Here is a 21,820-nt window from a genome sequence, read left to right on the forward strand (position 1 = left end):
TTGAAAAAGTGTGATCATGCAGAAATTTTCCTAATGCCAGGTTCAGAGGAAGAACTGCACCCTGCTTGGGTGTTTATTTAGTCATCCATCTTGCCGACTTTCGTTCAGTTTTGAGTTGAAACTCACCCAGCCATGCTTCACCTCCTGAAGCCCGATCATCTTCTCCCCAGTCCCTCTCCCCAGCATCCCTCAGCAGCTACCCGCAGTGGTGGAACCTGCCGCGCCTCAGAAACCCCCATGCCACTTCTCAAAAAGCAGATGCTGTTATTTACTGGGAATTTCTCTTTTTTTGGGGGGGAGGGAGAGGGTTCAAGACAGGGTTTTTCTGTATAGTTTTGGTGCCTGTCGTGGAGCTCGCTCTGTAGACCAGGCTGGCCTCGAACTCACAGAGATCGGCCTCGCTCTGCCTCCTGAGTGCTGAGATTAAAGGCATGCGCCACTGCTACCTGGCTTTACTGGGAATTTTAAGAAAATTAATTTTTACTGATATTGAAACAAGGACAGAAGATCAGTAGTTTGGAAGTACTTATTCAAGTATTCAAAGACAATTATCCAAATATTAGAGGATGTTTAAATTTTATAAATAAGTTGCCATGGGAAAATCATAATTATGGGTCATCAAGATGGCTCAGTGGGTAAAAGTGCTTGCTCTGTGAGCCTGGAGTCCTGAGTTCAGACCCTGGAACCAACAATGGAAAGAGAAGAGCGAGTCCTAAAAGTTGTCCTCTGTCCTCTGCACAAAGGCAGTAGTACACACATGTACGTACACACACACACACACACACACACACACACACACACACTAAAATAAAGTTAAAAAGGAAAATTATAGTTATGTTTTCTCCTCTCATTATGGTTAAAATCTAGAACATAAACGTTTCTTTGTGGGAACTGGACCTGGTGATGTCTACGTGCATACTACAAGAATTAAATAGGTGATTTTTCTGCCGTCTGCAGCTTGCTAGGCCCCCCTTGACACCTCATAAGATGCAGGTGTTTTTTTTTGAGACAGGGTTTCTCTGTGTAGCCCTGGCTGTCCTGGAACTCACTCTGTAGATCAGGCTGACCTCAAACTCAGAGAGAGATCTGTCTGGCAGGCATTTACCTTACCTAGGACTTTGAGGATGACATGGCTCCAAACATAGCGTCCTGAGTTCTTCACCTTGCAGGTGTATCGGCCTTCGTCGCTAGGCTTCAGAGGCTCAATTTGCAGGGAGGCATCTCCTGCCAGGAAGTTGGAAGCAAAGGCCACTCGGCCCTTCTGTTCCTCAGTCAAGTTATTGTAGACATGGCGACTGGAGTAAGTAATAACCTGGGGAGACAGACAGAGGCAGCGTCAGGGGGTGGGACCCTTCCCCATTCCCTTCTGCTGTCAGGATGAGGAAAGGGCCAGGTGTGGTAGTGCACATCCAGTGTCCCAGCACCAGGGAGCCTGAGGAAATAGGATCACAGGTTCCAGGCCAGCCTGGGCCAACAAAATCCTGTCCAGAGAGAGAGAGGGAGGGGAGAGAGAGAGAGAGAGAGAGAGAGAGAGAGAGAGAGAGAGAGAGAGAGAGAGAGAGGCAGAGACAGAGAGAGGTAGAGAGAGAGAGACAGACACACAGAGAGAGAGGCAGAGAGACAGACAGACAGAGAGACAGAGACAGAGACAGAGAGAGAGAGAAGTGGAGGAGGAGAGGAAGAAAGAGATTATTCTCAGTGACACAAAGCAATTAAGTTTGGGTTGATTCTAAAAGCTCAAGAGATTGTTATTAGAATCCGAGTATAATGTATTTGCTTAGGCTTTGCTGTTTCTTCCAAAAATAATACTTTATATCTATCTGCGTAGTATTTACTTACTGATTGTTTATTTTAGGGAGAGTCTCACTGTGGTAGACCTGGCCAGCCTGGAACTCACTATGTAGACTTGTCTAATCTCAAACTCATAGAGATCCACTTGCCTCTGCCTCAGGAGTGTGGGAGCAAAAGGTGCACGCCACTCTACCTGGCCTGTGCAGCCTTTGTTCAGCCCCCCCCCTTCCCCACAGATAAGAATAAGTTACACGGAGGGCTGGAGAGGTGGTCCAGCAGTTAAGAGCACTGGCTGCTCTTCCAAAGGATGTGGGGTCAATTCCTGGCACCCACATGGTGGCTCCCAAATGTCTGTAACTCTAGTTTCAGGGGATCTGGCACCCTCATCTAGGATACACATGCAAGCAAAACACCAATGTGCATAAAATAAAAATAAATAAATCATTAAACATTTTAAAAAGTTACTTAGAAAAAAACCCATTTCTTCCACTTTGTTTCCCCAGTTAGGGAAAACACACTTTAGATTTCCCTAAGAACAGAAAACACTTCCCTCCTAGTCAGTGCATTCTGCCTGCCCATCAGCCTCAGGTCTTTGCTCTTTCTCTGGATCATCTCAGTTGTCATTCTTGTTGGTGACAAGAGCCACGCTGATGGAGTCCACCAACACCTGGGCCCTTTAACTGCCGCTCTGCCATCCTGTCTGGTTTCGGTCACCAGCAAACATGACTGCTTCCCACCAGACCCTTTTCTTGATCCCAAACACAAGGGAGTGAGATTAGCAAGGAGAGGAACGTAAACACATTTCCTTGCTTTACTCAGGACACCGCAGGAAGGATGTGCCAGAAAAGTTGGTGGCGGTTGAATCTGAAAGATAATCAGGCTACATAAGGGATGGGGGGGGGGGAAGCATTCCGGACCCACAGGACAGCCCCGCAGTAAGCATGGAAGCATATGGGGATCTCCCAGGCACATTTCTGGACACAGCTGTTCCGAGTTGTCTCACCCAAGAGCCTTCAACCGGCCCCAGCCACATGCTGCGGCTCTGCCACTCAGCAGAGGCTTTCCTGAGAAGTCAAAGCTACCAGTAAAACATCCATTCTATCTGGACTCCTCAGTGCTGTCTTCTAAACACAGAAGCTTAGTAATATTTGCTGAGTTAAAAACAAAATGCAGAGAGAGAAGAAAACATCTTTCTCAAGGCTTCTATGTCAGATGCTGCCCAACACAGAGAAATCAAAGAGAGGCAAGGCACAGCTCCTACTCTTAAGGAGCTAGCTCAAGATCTTGGGGGAAGAGAGAAAAGAATGAGAGAATACTAAACACTATGTCTTATTATATTTGTGTTTATTCAGTACTGTCCTTTTACCTTCAAATACAAGTACTGTCGGGGCAGGTGTGGGCATGGGCCTGGAATCCCAGCGTTTGAGAGGCAGAGACAAGGTCTAGCAATCTTCCTGCCTCAGCATCCAGATAATTGGGACTACATATAGGTGTACACCACTCTATCTGGAGTGAGCTCATCCCTAAGTCTGGCTTCTTCCTGGTTATGGTGTATTTCTGACCTATCTAATCTATGCTACAAAAAGCTGTCAAGTTAATCTTACTGATGTGAAATGTGCATTCTCTCCTTTGGTTCAAAACTCTAATGGAGTTTCCTTACCACATTTGAGAGATGGCCAGACTCAGCCTAGGGGTTTCAAAGTCACCGCCACACTACTGTCCCAATGCCCTCCCCAACTGGCTCAGTCACACAGCGGAGGACCAGCAGCTTGCTTCATTTCCCTGGTGTAGCACTGTAGCAGGAATCTTAGAAGTTCTTATTAATAAGATCAAACCTGAGAGTCAGGTATTGGGGTGAAGCTGGAAGATCAGAGAGACAGAACAAGCCACAGCTAACCTCACCTGGCCAACTTCTCAGCTTGGTCTTCTTTCCTCAGACTGGAAGCTTCTGTGCCCTCATCCCAATGGCTCTCAGCTGAACTGCTGCTGGAAAGTCTGAAGCTTAACCAGCTAAAAGCTCAACCAGCCAAATGCTTCTAGTTTCTGGTCCTCATGCCTTATATACCTTTCTGCTTTCTACCACCACTCCCTGGGATTAAAGGTGTGTGTCACCATGCCTGGCTGTTTCCAATGTGGCCTTGAACTCACAGAGATCCAGAGGGATTTCTGTCTCTGGAATGCTGGGATTAAAGGTGTGTGTGCCACCATTTTCTAGCCTTTGTATCTAGTGGCTGTTCTGTCTCCGACTTCAGGTAAGTTTATTAGGGTGCACAATATTTTGGGGAACACAATACCACCACATAGCACGAATCTTAAAAGGTCTTATTAATAAAAACAAACCCAGAGCCAGGTATTGGGGTGAACATTGAAAGATCAGAGAAACAGAACAAGCCACAGCCACCTCACCTCGCCACTTCCTCAGCTGATCCTGTTTCCTCAGACTGGAATCCTCTGAGTCCTTATCTGAATGGATCTCAGCTGAACTGCTGCTAAAAGCCTAAAAGCTTAACAAGACCTCTAGTTTGTGATCCTTATGCCTTATATACCTTTCTGCTTCTTGACATCACTTCCTTGGATTAAAGGTGTGTGTCACCATGCCTGGCTATTTCCAGTGGGGCCTTGAACTCACAGAGATCCGGATGGATCTCTGCCTCCCAAATGATAGGATTTAAGGTGTGTGTGCCACCATTTTCTGGCCTCTATGTCTATCTAGTGGCTGTCCTGTTTTCTGACCCCAGATAAGTTACTTAGGGTGCACAATATATTGGGGGACACAATATATCACCACACCCTGGCATCAATATGGGTTGTGCTATCTGTGTGGCCCACCCTGGCCTTTGCCGACAGTGTCGCCGCCCCACTTAGGTAATTTTCCCTTCTCTCTGTCTCCACATAAAGAAGCTCTGTTCGTTCCTTGAAGGTTGAAGTCAATGTCAACGTCTCAGGAAACTTTTCCTGATATGACAGGCCGGGAAGGGCTTCTTCACTGTGCTTCTATCTCTAGCATTTCCTCGTACCGTTGTTTTAAATTCCTTTTGGGGACTGACAGTTGAACCCAGGGCCTTGTGCGTGTTGAGCACAAGCTGCCATCGAGTTACACTTCAGTCCCTTAACCATTTGCCTGGGAAGAACAGTTGTGAAAAGACTTTGGCAATGGGCAGACAGGTTGCTTTCTATCATGTTGGGCACTTCCGGGGACCCCTGTGCAGCGGTCTGATTTTATGTAGAGTTGTGATCTTTAGCCGGGCTACTTACCAGCTCTGCACTCAACATGCCTTTATTAAAATCACACTCTGAGCCAGGTGCAGTGATTCATGCCCATAAACCCAGCACTTGGGAAGCTGAGGTACGTGAGTTTGAGGCCAGCCTGGACTACTGCATTACCTGTCTTAAAGCAAAACAAGACAACCCCCCACACCGTCTGCTTGGTACTGTGCTGGAAATTATCCACCACAAAGGAAATAAGTGTCGAGAAACGTTAAAAGATAACTTTTGAAAAAGAGGTAAAACTGTGACTCATTACATGAAAAAAGAGGACGGTGTCAGGAATGTTGATCTTTACTCAGTAAATGACTGAAAACCAGCAAGGAGAGAAACATGTGCTAACAAACACTTATAATCTCAGCACCCAGGATGCCACGGCAGAACGGTCACTAGTTTGAAGCCAGCCTGGGCTACAAAGCAAGTGCCAGGCTATGAAAACCTGTCTTAGAATAAAAACACAAACCGACAAACCAAAGCAGGAAGATGTTACAACCAGGTCACATGAGAATTAGGACTAAAAGTGTATGTTTTCCTTTGGACAGCACTGATTGGTTTCTCTGGAAATGACAGTGACTTTCATTGCTGTAGCTCACAAATGTTACCATCAGCCTCTAACTCATGATCCTCCTGCCTCAGCCTCACAAGCCCTGGGATTCTGAGAGCTGCCACTTGTGGTGATATTGTGTTCCCCAATATATTATGAACACTAATGAACTTATCTGGGGTCAGAGAACAGAACAGCCATTAGATATAGAGGCCAGAAAATGGTGGCACACACACCTTTAACCCTAACATTCCAAAGGAAGAGATCCGTCTGGATCTCTGTGAGTTCAATGTCACTCTGGAAATAGCCTGGCATGGTGACAGACACCTTTAATCCCAGGAAGTGATGGCAAGAAGTAGAAAGGTATATAGGGTGTGAGGACCAGGAACTAGAGCTGGTTAAGCTTTTAGGCTTTGAACAGCAGTTCAGCTGAGATCCATTCAGATGAAGACACAGAGGCTGCCAGTCTGAGGAAACAGGATCAGCTGAGGAATTGGCGAGGTGAGGTGGCTGTGGCTTGTTCTGTTTCTCTGACCTTTCAGCGTTCACCCCAATACCTGGCTCTGGGTTTGTTTTTATTAATAAGACCTGTTAAGATTCGTGCTATAGCCACTATACCTAGTTCTGGTGTTGCTTGTCTCCGGTGTCTTTGGCCATGATCATGGAGTCTTCTCCTTCAAAGTGCCTCTTCTCTTATTTTTGCTCAAAAACATTCACATAGGCTGCCTTTTGTATATAGCTGTTCTTGTCGCCCAGTTAGTATGGTACCCTGTTGTTCGATTCTTATATGGTCTTAAAATAAAAAAAAAACCCAGAGCCAGATATCAGAGTGAAAGATGAAAGGTCAGAGAAGCAGAGCAGCCAGCCACTAGTTCTTACCTGTACACAATCCTCAGCCTAAAGAGAGTGAGTTCCTGTTTCCTCATGCCTTATATACCTTTCTCTGCCCAGACATCACTTGCTGGAATTTAAGGCGTGTGTGCTTCCCAGTACTGAGATTAAAGGCATGTGCCACTACTGCCTGGCCCTGTTTCCAGTGTGACCTTGAACCCACAGAGATCCAGACAGATCTCTGCCTCCCGAGTGATAGGATTAAGGATGTGTGCCACCACTGCCTGACCTCTGTGTCTAATCCAGTGGCTGGCTTTGTCCTTTGATCCCCAGGCAAGTTTATTAGGGTACACAATATATCACTAGAGTACCCTCAATCTTAAAAAAATTTTTTTGACAGGGTTTCACTATGCAGCCCTGACTGTCCTGGAACAGGTCCACCTGTTTCAACCTCCTGAGTGCTGGGATGAAAAGTGTGCACTACCATACCTGCCTGGCTGTTTGTATTTAGTGTGCGTGTGTGTTTCTGTCTGTGTATAGGTATGCATGCACACATGATTTGTAGGCACACAAATAACAGTGTATGCCAGAGAACAATCTGTAGGCGCAGATTCTCTCTTTCCACCAAGTTGGTCCCTGGGATCAAACTCAGGTCGTCGGGCTTGGCTGCGAGTGCCTTTACCCACTGAGTCAGCTGGCTGGCCTGATTATTTTACGCGTAGAAAAAGGTAGTGACGAGAGTAGACTGTATGTTGTCGTCCGACAGAACGATGAAAGTCAATCTAACCATTTTGTAAAGAAAAGAAGTAACTATATGAATTACAGCCGTCGTGAGGCTGTGTTTATGAAGTTCCGGGAGGACCTGGGTCAACTTGTTCCGACTTGTACGGAACAGATGAATCTGCTCAGCAGCCTGGCAGCTCCTCTCTCTGCTGTGCTGTGGCCTGGGAAGCAATTGCAAAATTGCTTGTCTCTTTCATTTTTACTTGTTTATTTGTGTGTTTGTGCGTGCCCCGGCATGTGAGTGGAGGTCAGAAGACAACCTGTGGGAATCAGTTCTCTCCTTTCCCCGTGTGGGTCCCGTGGATGGAACTGCAAGCACCATCACCCTCTGAGCCATTGTAGCCGCCTGGGTTCTGTTTCCCATCAGGGGTCTTCTTGCTCAAAGCCGAAGGGGAGAGGAAAGAGTGACGTGTAAGATGTTACTATGGCAACTGGACAATTGCTGTTTTAATTCCTTTTTTCTTTTCTTTTTTAAATTTTTACGTTCATTGGTGTCCCCTGGAACTGGAGTTACAGACAATTGTGAGCTGCCACGTGGGTGCTAGGGATCGAACCTGGGTCCTCTGGAAGAGCAGCCAAGGCTCTTAACCACTGAGCAATATTTCTCCAGCTTCCTGTTTTGATTTCTTAATTTGAGAACATAGAGAACAATTCTATCGCAGGTTGCCAGCTGACTTGTGGGAGGGGGTGGTCCGTCTCCCCTTTGAAATTTATCCAGCCTTAGGACAAAGGAAAAAAGTACTTGAATTCTTTGGCTATCCTACCAAGACTGAAATACACGAGTCCCCAGGACTGCCTACTCACCCCCAGATGTTCCCTGCCTGTTCTGAGCATCCGAGACAAACAGATGAAAACATTTCTCACATTGAAATGCAAAGCTAAACTTGCGATTTACGTCATTGCTCAGCCCACGCTACACACCGCGTCTATTTCAGCCCTTCCCGTCCCTTGCAGCCACCCTCGGCCCCGCTCCGTTCTCCACACCCTGGAAGTTGTTGTAAAGTCCTGGCAGCTTTACCCACTATTTATTTCTTATCTCTGTCTTGAGATTCCCAAGTACGAATGACTGTGGTTTGAATTATTGTGAACTGGGTGTGGTGGTGAATGCCTGCAGAACCAGCGTTCGGGAGCTTGATGGGAGAGGAATGGGAATGTGAGGCCAGTTTGGGATATACAAGTGAGATTAAAAAAGTATTTCAAAAATTTCTCTGTCTCTGTGTGTGTGTGTGTGTGTGTGTGTGTGTGTGTGTGTGTGTGTGTGTCTGTGCATAGTTGTGCACTTGCTAAGGCGTGAAATGAGTGGAAGAGGAGGTGGGGGAGGGAGGGAAGAGAAATCTTTATTGTATAGTATGAAATTATGCCTGCTTTTAGTTGAGGTTCTCTCTCTTTTTTTGTTTTTTGTTTTGTTTTGTTTTGTTTTTTGAGACAGGGTTTCTCTGTGTAGTTTTGGTGCCTTTCCTGGAACTCGCTTTGGAGACCAGGCTGGCCTCGAGCTCACAGAGATCCGCCTGGCTCTGCCTCCCGAGTGCTGGGATTAAAGGTGTGTGCCACCACCGCCCGGCAGTTGTTAACTCCCAGTACCTGTGTCAGAGGGGTTTGCCTTAAAACGCAGCCTGTCCCTAGCGCTCCTCCAGTCTTTCTAAAACGCCATGATATTATTATAGGACCGTTTTTCACCTCCCTAGTACGGCCGGCTGGGAGATCTTCCTCGCAGCCCCTACAGGCTTACGGCTTTAACTCCACCACTCCAGCTGCTTAGGGTTTCCCATCCTTTGAGTCTGTGCTGCTGTGTTTCCTTCGGGAATGTTTCAGAGACTTAGCCCAAAGCTGCATGTTGTGGTCTAACCCTGTAATTCCAGCCCTGGAAAGGCTGAGGTCAGCCTGAGCTATGGAGACCCTTATCTCAAAAATAAAAACACTGGGTGTGGCAGTAAATCCCTGTGATTTCAGCATTCTGTGATGATGATGATGATGATGATGATGATGATGATGATGATGATGATGTAATGTAGTGTTCCATCTGCATGCATGCCTGCAGACAGGCCAGAAGAGGGCATCAGATCTCATAGATGGTCGTGAGCTGGGAATTGAACTCAAGACCTCTGGAAGAGCAGCCAGTACTCTTAACCTCTGAGCCATCTCTCCAGCCCTGATCTCAGCATTCTTAGAGGCAGAACAGGAGGACTGCCAGGGATTTGAGGGCACCCTGGGCTATAGCAAGACTCTGTCTCAAAAAAGCAAACAAAAGTTTTACATCAGCTTTTTTTTTTTCCTTCTACAGGAAGCTGTCCTTGACCTCTTCCTCCATCAAGTCTTGGGGGGTGGTTCTGGCTTTATGTAACAATCCCCTTATCTCTAGTTTCACTTTCTGGGGTTTCATTACCTGCAGCCTATCACACTGTCCAAAAGCATTTAATCCTGGCACTTTGGAGGTAGAGGCAGGTAGATCTCTGAGTTGGAGGCCAGCCTGGTCTACTCAGGACAGCCAGGGCTACACAGAAAAACCTTGTCTTGACCTGCCCCCACCCCCCAAATCCAGGAACAAACAGTATGTATGGTTTAAATTGTGCTCGGTTCTGAGTAGTGTGAGGAAGTTTTTGCAATCCTATCCCATCCTGCCTGAGCCATACATCGTACCTTTATCCAGCCTCTCTATGCTGTCCATGAGGTGACCACTCATCAGTCACCCAGCAGGAGGCTGTTCTTGGATGGCTGTCCAGGTGTTGTAGTACTTATACTCAAGGAACCTGACTCACAGATTAATTCAGAGAAATGGTAAAAACTTGGATATGCTGAAGAGAAGACATAAAGTCTTCCTTCAGTGAAAAGGTGAAAAATTTTGCCTTCATAAGGGAAACAAACAAACAAACAAAAGTACCATGTGTGAATTCGCTGTAGTTTCTGGAAGACTAAATCTTTGCTTGTTCATTGAGACGGGGTCTTGTGTAGCGATGACTGTACTCCTCCTCCTCCTCTTTATGTAGCTCAGGAGGACCCTGGACTTCTGATCTCCCCATTTCCACCTCATGAGTGCTAGCTAGGATTGCATGTGTGCACTACCACATCCAGCTGGTGGATGCTGTGGGTTGAACCCAGGGCTCTGTGCATTCTGGGTAAGCACTTCATCAAGTGCATTACCTCCCCAGCTCCTTTCCCCTCCTTTCCTTTCGAGTTATCAAGTGTCTTTCGCTGTAAGCTCCCAGGAGGCAGTGATCTGACAGCCTCCTCACAGTCGCCCTGGCAGGTAGACTGGCATAGAGTGAGCGCTACATAAATCTGTGGGGTCCGAATGACAGAATAGACGGCCATCCTTCGAACGTCAGCCGAAGGTAAGTTAGGAACTCACGACTGCATAAAGCCAGGTGAGCGGAGCTTTTAACCCTACCTTAAAACAACCCCACTCTCCCGGTTGTTCGGCCATATAACTCAGCAGCTCTTTCCCCCCCTTTACTTGAAATGAAAACTTTCAGGCAGAAGTTACATGAGTGGTGATTAAAGAGAAGACCGGGAGGTGTTCTGAGTGAGTGGTGATAAGCCACCAACACGCACCAAAGAGAAAATATCCAGCAATATGTGTTAAAGACGGTGGGGACATCTATTCCATTGGGGTAGTTGTGACCGCTGTAGGGACTTGCTGCCAGGTTGTGAGTTGGGGGCAGAGATTGGCTCAACTCTGACTCAAAGGCTAAGTGGGGCCTGGAATTATTAAGAAACACGAGAGGTAAGAGTGTCTGTCCCTGTCGACTTGGGATTTTGGGGGAAAGTTGGCCAGTTGATACGATATTGGAGATGCCCAGCGTGAGAAGTTCGATGAACGGCCTGGGCGGGACTCTCACTCCAAACAGATCCCACCGGGACAGAAGAGGTGGCCCGAGGTCGCAAAGAGCTCAGGAGCTGGGCTCCAGTCGGGTCAGAGGAGAGTCCTTTTCAGTGTTGTTCTTTGGCTGTTGTTCCAGAAGCTCCCGTTTCCTCTGTTCAGAGCTGAGAATAGCACGTCTGTGACTGACCAAGACCTTCCCAGAGCACACACATTCCGGTTAAGGTGACCTTGCTCTGCAGAGAACAGGTCGTCTTTGGAGGATGTGCTATGAGAACAGGATGACAAGCAGCATCACACAACAAGGTGATACAGGCTGCCGTGTAAGCAGCTGAAACCCCCAGTGTGATCCTGAGATGGGTTTTTAGTGCATACCTCAGCTTCTCCCAGCACAAACCATCCTAGGAAGTTAGTAACGGGGCATTTAGAAAAAAGGACTAACTTTCTTTTTTTAAAAAAATTAAATCAGAGAAAGAAGCAAAGCTCCATGAAAAAAAGGAAGGCAAATTTAAAAGACTTCCCAAGTTATAGATTAAAAAAAAAAAAAAGATCACAGGGCTGGAGAGATGGCTCAGTGGTTACAAGGATTGGCTGCTCTTCCAAAGGACCTGGGTTCGGTTCCCAGTACCCATATGACGGCTCACAACTGTCTGTAACTCCAGTTCCTTCTGGCGTACATAAAGACAGGTGACTCATATACATAAACTAAATGTTTTTAAAAAAGAAAAAGATAAGTCTTTGAATAAAAACAACAGTAAGTCGTCAATGTGTAAATGAGAATAACTAAACTGTAGAGTACCTGAAGGAGGAAGACCCAGCTGCAGGCAGCCAAGGCAGAGAGGATGGTAACTGTACGTTACTCACTCATAGTGTCTAAGACAGGCAGCCCAGGGCATCGTCAGGAACCTGAGCACCCCAGCTTTCGTCCCCACTGCCAGAAGCACGGGACCTCCAAACCCATCGTGGCTCTGCCTACACGGAGCGTGGAAGTCCCAAGCCTGTTTCTTTATTTTTTTGACTTCAGAGGCAGCAGTTGTCATGTGGACTAGCCACATTTGTGAACAGCATTGTCCTGTTCTTGCCCCTCTCCATCACAAGGTGTTTGTCGTATTCTATGGTCTTTAGAACCCGGACGTCATGACTGTGCACGTCCAAAACCTGGCCAGGTGATGAGAGTTCCAGGGAAGCAGGAGAAGGAGAGTTCTGGGCGTGGAGCTCCCACTAGACTGGGGACCAGCTGCTGCACCTTAGCTCCCGTCTTAGGTGAAGATGCTGACGGCGACACAGACTCCTTTCCCGAGTGCCAGGGGCTTTGGACTAGTCGGCCCAGCCCCAAAGACTCTCTTACTCTCGTAACCATAGAGACGCTTCTAGTCTCTCTTTTCTATGTAGCCCAAGCTAGCTTCTTGCCTGTTCTTCTTGCCCTTGCCTCCTGAGTGCTGAGATTATAGGTGTGAAGCGCCTTGGTTCTTTTCTGTACTTTTGTATGTGAAGTCGTTCAGGTTAATGTTAGACGAGAAAGCTTTGAAGAAAGCAGATGTGAGGGTAGAGAGGAGAGCCACTCTAGCCAGGAGGGTACTTACCACTTTCTGGTTCCCTTCATTATCCGTGAGCAGCCATTCAATGTCCAGGGTGTCTTTCTCTGGAAGCCCCAGTTGATGGTGACAGGGCAAGGTAACCTTTTCCTCCGCCACTCTCTTGATCTCAGTGTGAGTCCCCAACGTTCCAACATAATAGGATACTGGAAAGAGGAGAAACCTCTAATGAGCAATGCAGATGCTGGAGGACAGCGTGCACAGGGCAGAGAGCCCAAGAAATAAACCACAGGAGCTCCCGTGGGCAGGGAAGGGGCAGGTCAAGGCTTTGGACATCCCGGGCTGGAAGGAGGAGAAGCCCTTTGCCTGCCACTGGCTCCTCCCAGGAGCGGAGCCAAAGCCACTTCAGACTCCCTGGATTTCACCCTATGGGTGCCTGTCTTCTTTCCTCGTTAATGTGTTGGTTGGCCGTGATTTGTTTGTTTGTTTGTTTTTAATAATTATTTTTATTTCATGTGCGTTCATGTTTTGCCTGCATGTATGTCTGTGTGAAGGTGTCGGATCCCCTGAAACTGGAGTTACAGGCAGTTAGTTGTGAGCTGCCATGTGGGTGCTGGGTATTGAACCCCGGTCCTCTAGAAGAGCAGCCAGTGCTCATGGCTCCTGAGCCATCTCTTTAGCCCCCAGGTTTCTTGTTGTTTTTGTTTTTCTTTCTCCCTCTCTTTCTTTTTCTTTTCTTTTTTTCTTCTTCCTCCCCCCCTCCCCCAGACAAGGTTTCACACCATAGCTTGGGCTGACCATGAATGTACTATCTACGCCAGGTTAACCTCAAACTATTAGCAACCCTCCTGCCCCAGTAGCCACCATGGTCAATTCCTCTTATAGTTTTATTGTTGTTTGCTTTTTAAAACCAATTATGAGATCCTTGCTGGGCCTAGTGGTATAGGCTTATAATCCCAGAAATCTGGGTGGTTAAAGCAGGGGGATGAAAGGTTCAAGGCCAGCCTCGGCTACAGAGGGAGTTGAAGGCCAACCTGGGCAACTTCGTGAGACCCTGTCTCTGAATAAGAAGTGAAGAGCGAGCCAGGTGTGGTGGCCCAGGCCTTTGATCCATCCCAGCACTTGGGAAACAGAATTAGGCAGACCTCTGGGAGTTCAAGGCCAGCCTGATCTACAGACCGAGTTCATGAACAGCCAAGGGTACATGGAGACCCTGTCTTGAAAAGACCAAGTACAAAAAAAGTGAAGAGAGGCTTGTGGCTATCGCTCAGTGGTAGGTATTTGCTCAGCACATGAGAGGACCTAGGTTCGGTTCCCAGTACCTCGGTAAACAATGGAAAACAAAACTGAATGGCGTAAGTCAAGTATGTCTTGTCTTCACTAGAGGCTTCTGGAAGGATGGCAGTCACACAAGCCCTGCGTCGAGCTACAGGCAGCTCTGGTTCCTGAAGTTACAGAGTCACTGAAGCTGGAGAGAACCCCCTAGCTTTTCTGTTTCAGTGAGAACCTTCTTATTTTTCAAATGAGAACCTTCTTATTTTTCAATGGGAACGTTCTTATTCTTCAAATGAGCTGCTGCTCTAACCCCAGAATGACTCTTGTTTTTCAGTGGCATACATTTAGGAGGATGAAAAGATGACAGATGCCATTGTAATAAAAAGGGAAATCATTCACAATAGAAGGATTATATGAATGTAGAGAAAAGAAATCGTGGGCAACTGACTACAGCAAGGGCTTTGTAAATATTAGAAATACTGTATGCAAATCATCTGTCTAGTATAGTGTTTAGCACTTTGTGAATGAAATGTTGTTATTGTTAAGTGTTTCACTGGCCATGCTGACGCACATCTGTAATCCCAGGTGCTCAGGGTGCTGAGGCTAGAAGATGACTTGAACTTGGGCATGACAGGGAGACCCTGCCTTTAGAGTAAAGAAAACAGGGGCTGAGTACAGCGCCCTGTGCTTGCCACCCCAGCACTTGGAGGCTAAGGCAGAAGAACCAAAAGTTTGGGGCTGCCTGGGCTAAAACCCTTTAAGAAGCTGGGGCTAGAGAGGAGGTTCGGCAGTGAAGAGCACTGGCTGTTCTTCCAGAGGACCTGAGTGTGTTTCCCAACTCCCGTGTCAGGCAGCTCACACCCAACATCTGTTTCTTGCCACTTTCTATCACGTGTACAGCAAGTTCTCTTGGAACAAATGTCAGTGCAAAACACAAGACTGTGAGATGAAACCCACATGTCACACTTGTACTTGAACCAATGTACGTGTTGCCCAGCTTATGTGGCACAGTCGGTTTAGAGATAATACTTTCAGTTTCCTTTTACCGTGTGTGGGAGAAAGATTTCCTGTAAACTAACATGTTTTTGCCTTGTGGGTTTGAATACATGGCAGATATCCAGTCAGCATTTAGACCTATTTTACTGACGAGCAAACTAAGGCATGGGGGAGAAGAATGCTGCTACCAGGTCGTGATAACTCCTTTAGAGCAGAAGCACTCTATAACATAATCCATTTCCCTCTGGTCCCCCACTGCAGCCCCCAGGAAAGCTGAGAAAGTGGCCTGTCTGCATCGTGCTGAGGTGAGCATGGAGGAGGAATCACTGGCTTCCATCTCAACAGAAACCGGAAACCAGCAGAGCCTCCCTAGCCTCACACAAAGCTAGAGAACGGCTACCCCCCCCCCCCAAGTGCATCCAGGAGGCCCTTGCTGCATGCAGAATAAATCAGTGTGGAGGCTTTGCTGTGAGACTTGCCGAAAGAGGCCACTAGAGGGAAACAAAGGCTCAGATTTGGCTGATGTCCCCAGAGGACCGGAACACGGCGGTGGGTGGCGGTGTGCTCTGACAGAACTGTAGCTTCTATTTATAACGCACCCAGAATTAAACAGAGCAGCACCAGGAGGGTGCCTTCGTGAATACAGATGACTTAAGCCAGGCAGGGAGCATCAACCAGAGCCCACGGATCTGCTGTGGTCCTTGGACCTCGAGTCCCCAGACTCCAAGATGCCACCAGGGTTTCTGCAAATTTCTGGGATCTTAAAATAATAGCCATGACCATATGTTGATTCTACAGTCTGAGCTGGCAGGGGCCTTGGTAGTATTGGTGGGAGCTGCTTGGCATGTGTCTGCCATCTGGTGGGTGAGAGAGAATGGGCAGTCCAACCACCCTATGGCTAGTATAGGGTTCCCTGGGCAACAAGGCTCATTTTGGAGGGACAAAAAATCCTTACAGATGGCTAAACTTAAGAAGAAATTGCAGCCTAACTAAACTAGTGAGAGGCAAGGGTGCGGGGAAGAGGGAGGTTTCTGGAATTTTGCTGTAGCATTTGTCTGTGGGAAGAGGTATTGGAAGGGGATGTTTCAAAGAGAGGCTTCTTGTGTATATGCAAAATACTTTCCTGGGAGGGGCGGGCTTTCCCCTGCGGGGCTTTTACAGGCAGTCCCCACAATTACCCAGGTGTTAGGGGGAATTAACCTCTCAGTCTTGATGTTATCAGCAAGCCCCTAGCCCGGCCATAGGAGCTGCCCTGGAAACAGCCCCTTCCCTGCTCCTCTGTAGTGAGGAAGGGGCTAGTTCTTAGAGAACTGCATTCAGTCAAGGTTAGCTTACAGCTTTGCTCTCCAAAACCTCGAGTTTCATTAGATTCTCTTGACCATTCCCGACTGCCTTGAAAAAGATCAGGCAAGAGGAAATTTTTAACAAAACCCATACTCTCCTCCCCCTTTCTCTCCCCCCCCCATAGTTTGGTGAGTATACTACACAAGGGATAGTGGTCTGGCCAGGGACAACAACAGTCTCCAACCTCTTTTTCCTTAATAGGACTCGCCCACTTTTCCAATGCCTGGTGAGTACAGGCTCCCAGCTACTTGTCCCCAGGCTCTGGGGAATGAACAGTAGAAATGGTCCCTGAAGGTACAGTCACAGTAGGCTCTAGGAAAGTCAGAGCTTGGTGTAGGGGCTATGCTCTGAGTTATTTATCAGCCTGTGTAGGTCAGAGTTTACAAAGTTAGAGTACCACAGTAGGTAATTTCTCCCATGGCAGGGATCTAAGTCTGTCCAGCCCGCTTATAGTGAACAGTAGAGTGCCCTCTAGTGGTGACAGTCATGTAGGCGTCCTTTCTTCAACTGAGTGATAATTCTTTTCTCAATGGTTCCGGGACATTTAGCATTCACTAATCCTGAGTAGGAGGAGTTTCCCCATATTTTTCTTTACCCAGAATGCATGAGTAAGCCTCAGGAGAACGAAAGCACCACGTTTAGTTAGAAAAGCATAAGGAAGGGCCATTCCAGTACTTGCAAGACTGAGACGAGAGAAACACTGAGTATCGCAACTTCAAAGTTAGCCTGGGCTGCAGTGACCTATCCCATCAAAAGACAAAACAATGAAAATAAAAAGGACTTCGGGAACCTTCCCATCAACCTCTCATTGCATAGACCAAGACTCTGAGTGACTCAAGCCAAGTTTGTGGAGTTCTGTAGGGAGAAGGGGATGTGCATGCTCTTGCACGAGTGAGACACCCGCACTTTCTGCAACACCGTATCTAGGCACTCTGATGCTACAGCAAGAGAGAGCTTTGGGATCAGACCTGGATTTAGAGTCCCTGATCTCTCCCAGCCTTTTCTTCTCTGCAAAGTGAAAAGGAAAACACTATCATCCAAAGGGTGCTGGAAGGATTGAACGCGGCTGGTGCCAAGGATCTAACAGAGCATGCACTCAACATTCCGTGGTTGTTATTGTTGACTGTCACACTACATTTGTAAAAGACAAGGGGAAACAGGACAGGCACGAGGAAGCACCGCAGGGGTGTGAGGGGTTTGGAAGGAGACAGTTCTGGGGACACAGGCATGCGGAGGGAGCACCCAGAGCAGGGTGGGGTGCGTGTGGCGCGGCTCTCCTGCCCTCTCTTACCGGTCTCCCACTAGCAGTCTCCATGCCAGCTAGTGAGGTTCCTCTTCTACAAAGCAAAGCATGTGCTGCCCAGCCCAGCCCAGCCCAGCATCGTTGTTTTATGAAGATCTTCAGAAGAGAGAGAGAAAAAACGTGTGTGTACCAGAGAGATGGCTCAGCGGTTAAGAGCACTGGCTTTTTGAACCCAGAGGACCCAGGTTCAATTTCCAGCACCCACATGGCAGCTCACAACTCTCTGTAACTCCAAGATCTGACACCCCTCACCCAGACATACATGCAGGCAAAAACACCAGTGCACATAAAATACAAGCAAATAAATTATTTAAGAGAGAGAGAGAGAAGAAGGCTGCCGCGGCTATGAATTGCTAACCACCAGATACACTGCTGAAATGCATGCATATTTGGTATGTAGACAAAGCCTAAAGCTAAAGGAATGGAGCTTGAAGCTTGCCAGTGGAATTTCAAACATCTGGAACGGGGATGATGTCTGGTTAGGATACCCCCACCCCTAGTCCGCCAGGACTCTCTAAAATAGTGGGTTGAGCACAAGGACAAGCCATAGGCTTTGGTCAGGAGACTGGACACAGACACGCCTCTTCATACCCTAGTCCGTGGTCTGGTTTTAAAGAAACAATAGGGAGAAGGAAGGAAGGGAGGGAAGCGGGGGTGTGTGTGTGGGGAGATAAGTAAAAGGTGACGAGAAGATGTTGAGGGAGATAAAAAAGGGGGGCAGCAAGAGGGGAAGAGAAGAGCAGGGAGGAGAGCCCAGCGTTGATTGAAAGAGTAACAGGATAGTTTTCATTCTGTTTTCTTACTGCAGAGTGAGGATCAAAGTCCTGGGCCTTCTACAGGGTGCGCACATGCTTTACCACAAAGCCACACCCCAGCCCTAAGTTTTCAGATGCAACAAAGGCTGCTTAAAGATGAAGACTCACGCCAGGTGTGGTCGTGCGCACCTTTAACCCCAGCACCTGGAGGCAGAGGCAGGTGGATCGCTGAGTTTGAAGGCAGCCTGGCCTACAGAGTGAATTCCAGGCCAGCCAAGGCTGTATAGTGAGACCATGTCTCATAAAGGGGAAAAAAGAAAGAAAGAAGAGGACAGACCATCCTCTGTAACAGACAATATGTGGTTTATTGTGTCCACCCGCAGTAAAAACATCCACTGTTCTCTTCATAAGTGAAGATGGTACTGGGAATACAAAGATGGGGGTCTCTTGTTCCCTAAAGCCCTTGGAAAGCTGATGGTTAATGATCCCTTCCACTAATTTAATAGTTAACTCAGCTCATTCAAATGCCTCATCCCATGTGAGGCCCGTGACCACACCGTGAGCTAATGCTATCAGTTTTGTTTAGAGAAGAGAAAACTGAAGCCACCATAGCTGAGGCCATGCAGCTTATAGGAAGCACCATGGAGATAGCTCACTTCTGATCATCCCCTCCCCCTAAGAGCATTGCCTTTACCTTGCAAGATCAGTGGGAAACAGGTCGTTTCTATTAAATATATATACACCAAGCTAGGTAGCCAAGTTAATCCGATTGGGTACTCTGCAGGTACATTAATTGTCTTGCTAGCTGGGATTCGGAGCCAAACACAGGGAGAAATTTAATAGAGACATGTTGAAAGTTACAACCAGACACAAGTACAGGGTTGGAACCCGCAATCAGGTAAGAACTCCATTGGCTGCTAGTTGATATGAATTAAGTCCGGGGCTGCACTCATGGCGGGATGATGTTTCAAACACAGGAGTGGCAGCCCCCACTGCACCTCACACGAGCCACGCTAGCACGTTCATCACATCTGTGAGCAGGGCGAGGTGTTAAAAGCTGGAAGAAACTGATTAAAAAAACAGAAACAAAAGCATTGCCGTCAGAGGAATGTGGCCAGGCAATGATAACGCTGGAGAACCATGTATAAAGAACAGTTGGTACAGTTATAGGTGAAGGTCAGCAGGACGGAGTCCTACAGGGCAGTGCGACAGTTGCCTTCCAACATTAAAAAGGTTGCAAAAGAGCCAGGCGTGGAGACCCAGACCTGTAATCCCAGCGACTGGGGAGCTGAAGCACCGAGGCTCACAAGTTCAAGGTCTGCTTGGACTAGAAGAGTGAGCTCAAGGGCCAGCAAGTGACTGCGCCATTCAGTGAGAGTCTGTGTCACAGTAAAGAGTAAGAAGAGGGCTGAGAACGAGCTCAGTGGGAGGTCTCTTGTCTAAGGGGCTTAAGGCCCTAGGTCTAACCCCCACAACCGGAAGCAGAGAGTCTACAAAAACTGGTAACAGGATTTCCTGTGCAGGGAGGCAGCGGGCAGATGATGTGTCAGGAGGGCTCCTCAGGTTTTTTTTGTGTGTGTGTCAGTCAGTGTGTGACTTGCTGATCTGTCTGTAGCTCATCTTACCTCCTGGCTCCAGATCAGAGAGAGAGCAGTGACCAAGGTGACTAGCCTGTGACCTCTGCCAAGTGCACCCAGCTTAGGGTGCTGCCAGACAATCTGCCGGAGTTACAGGGGACTCCATTGAGCTCTTAGCCTCTAAACTTATCATGGCATCATGGCTCATGAATGTCCATGGACTGTTTTCATTGGAAGTTCAATTGCACATCATCTGTGGCTGGATTTCACTGGGACCTCCTTATGAACCAATACCTACCGGTATCATTTTTACCATACTCAACCTGATTTTCCTTCTTTCTTTTATTTATTTAAAATATTTTTTTTATTCATTTCACATACCAACCACAGATTTCCCTCTCGTTCCTTCTCCCGCTCCCACTGCGCCCCCACTTCCCCCATCCCCTCCTCCAAAAGGGTAAGGCCTCCCATGGGGAGTCAGCAAAGCCTGGTGTGTTCATCTGAGGCAGGACCAAGCCCCTCCCTCCTGCATCAAGGCTGAGCAAGGCATCCCACCATAAGTAATGGGCTCCAGAAAGCCAGCTCACGCACCAGGGGTAGATCCTGATCCCACTGCCAGGGGCCCCTCAGACAGACCAAGCTACACAACTGTCTCCTGTATGCAGAGGGCCTGGTCCGGTCCCAGGCAGGTTCCCCAGCTGTCGGTCTAAAGTTCATGAGTTCCTATGAGCTTTCAACCTGGTTTTTTATGTCTGTGTGTTCACAAGTTTAAATGTGCACGGATGTCAGAAATCAACCCTTTTTCTCCCCCCAACCCCCAACAGGGTCTCCCAATGGCCCAGAACTCACCAAGTAGGTTAGACTGGCTGGTTAAGAAACCCCAGGAACCTGCTTGTTTGCACCCCTCCAGCCCTGGCATCACAAGTGTGCCCCCCTGCACTCAGCTTTTTCTGTAGTTTGCCCGGGATTGAACTCATGCTTGAGTGGCACACACTTCATCCACTGAGCCGTCTCTTCAGTCCCAGTGTAATCTTTTAAAATAAAAGCTTAGTATGCCGTTCATATGCATGAATTTTTCATGTGAGGAAAAAGGGCTTCTTTAGATTAAAAAAAAAAAAAATCAAGTACATCATAAGCCTGTTGCGTATTGTTCCTTGGGGCAGAATTATATCCTTACGGCATAACTGATTCAACCAGAAAACCATGGATTGGGAGCTCAATCTTCAGTTCTGTGATCACAGATGACCTATACAGTCACACGATTCCGCCTGTGGTTGGAATATGTTGTGGTTGCTGGCCTTTTGTTTTGCAGGGCTGGAGAACGAACCCAAGGCCCTGCCACATGCTAAGAAGGTACTCTAGCATCACGGAGCCGCACCCAGACATGGAGTTAATATGTTCACTTGTTGTTCACTATAATGTCTGACACAGCAGAATGAGCCGCAGAATCGCACATTTTTTTCATTCACATAGGGTTATGCAAAGGGGATGTTAAACTGAATATTCAAAACGTTTCTCATTGTGTAGGGCTTACTGACTTGATGTACTTACGCCGTGTGGAATATGAAATACAAAATGGAGCTGGGCGGTGGTGGCGCATGCCTTTAGTCGCAGCACTCAGGAGGCAGAGGCAGAGCCAGGCGGATCTCTGTGATTTCAAGGCCAGCCTGGACTACAGAGTGAGTTCCAGGAAAGGCGCAAAGCTACACAGAGAAACCCTGGGGGCTAGAAGGATGGCTCAGCAGTTAAGAGCACTGACTGCTCTTCTAGAGGACCCAGCTTCAATTCCCAGCACCCATATGGCAGTTAGCAACTGTCTGTAACCAAGATCTGACACCCTCACGTGGACATACACCAATGCACATAAAATAAAAATAAATAAATTATTTAAAAAAAGAAACCCTGTCTCGGAAAAAAAAAAAAAGAAAGAAAGAAAGAAAAAGAAATACAAAATGTGTACTGTTGTATGTGGGTGTGTTTCTTCACCCCGCTAACCTCTCACAGT

At 47.5% G+C, this 21,820-nt stretch overlaps 1 protein-coding gene across 1 annotated transcript in view; it reads right to left on the reverse strand.

Annotated features, from left to right (window-relative positions):
* LOC114691132 (CXADR like membrane protein) overlaps positions 1-20,256 on the reverse strand; it is a 32,945-nt gene extending 12,689 nt beyond the window's left edge. The window contains exons 1-3 of the mRNA XM_037208211.1: positions 20,197-20,256; positions 12,614-12,790; positions 1,111-1,312 (exon numbers count right to left, since the gene is read on the reverse strand). Coding sequence (XP_037064106.1) covers positions 1,111-1,312; positions 12,614-12,790; positions 20,197-20,256 — 439 coding nt within the window. The remainder of the gene's footprint in view (positions 1-1,110; positions 1,313-12,613; positions 12,791-20,196) is intronic.
* Positions 20,257-21,820: the final 1,564 nt, after the last annotated feature.

The sequence above is a fragment of the Peromyscus leucopus genome, chromosome 7 (assembly GCF_004664715.2).
Source record: "Peromyscus leucopus breed LL Stock chromosome 7, UCI_PerLeu_2.1, whole genome shotgun sequence".
Lineage (NCBI taxonomy): Eukaryota > Metazoa > Chordata > Mammalia > Rodentia > Cricetidae > Peromyscus > Peromyscus leucopus.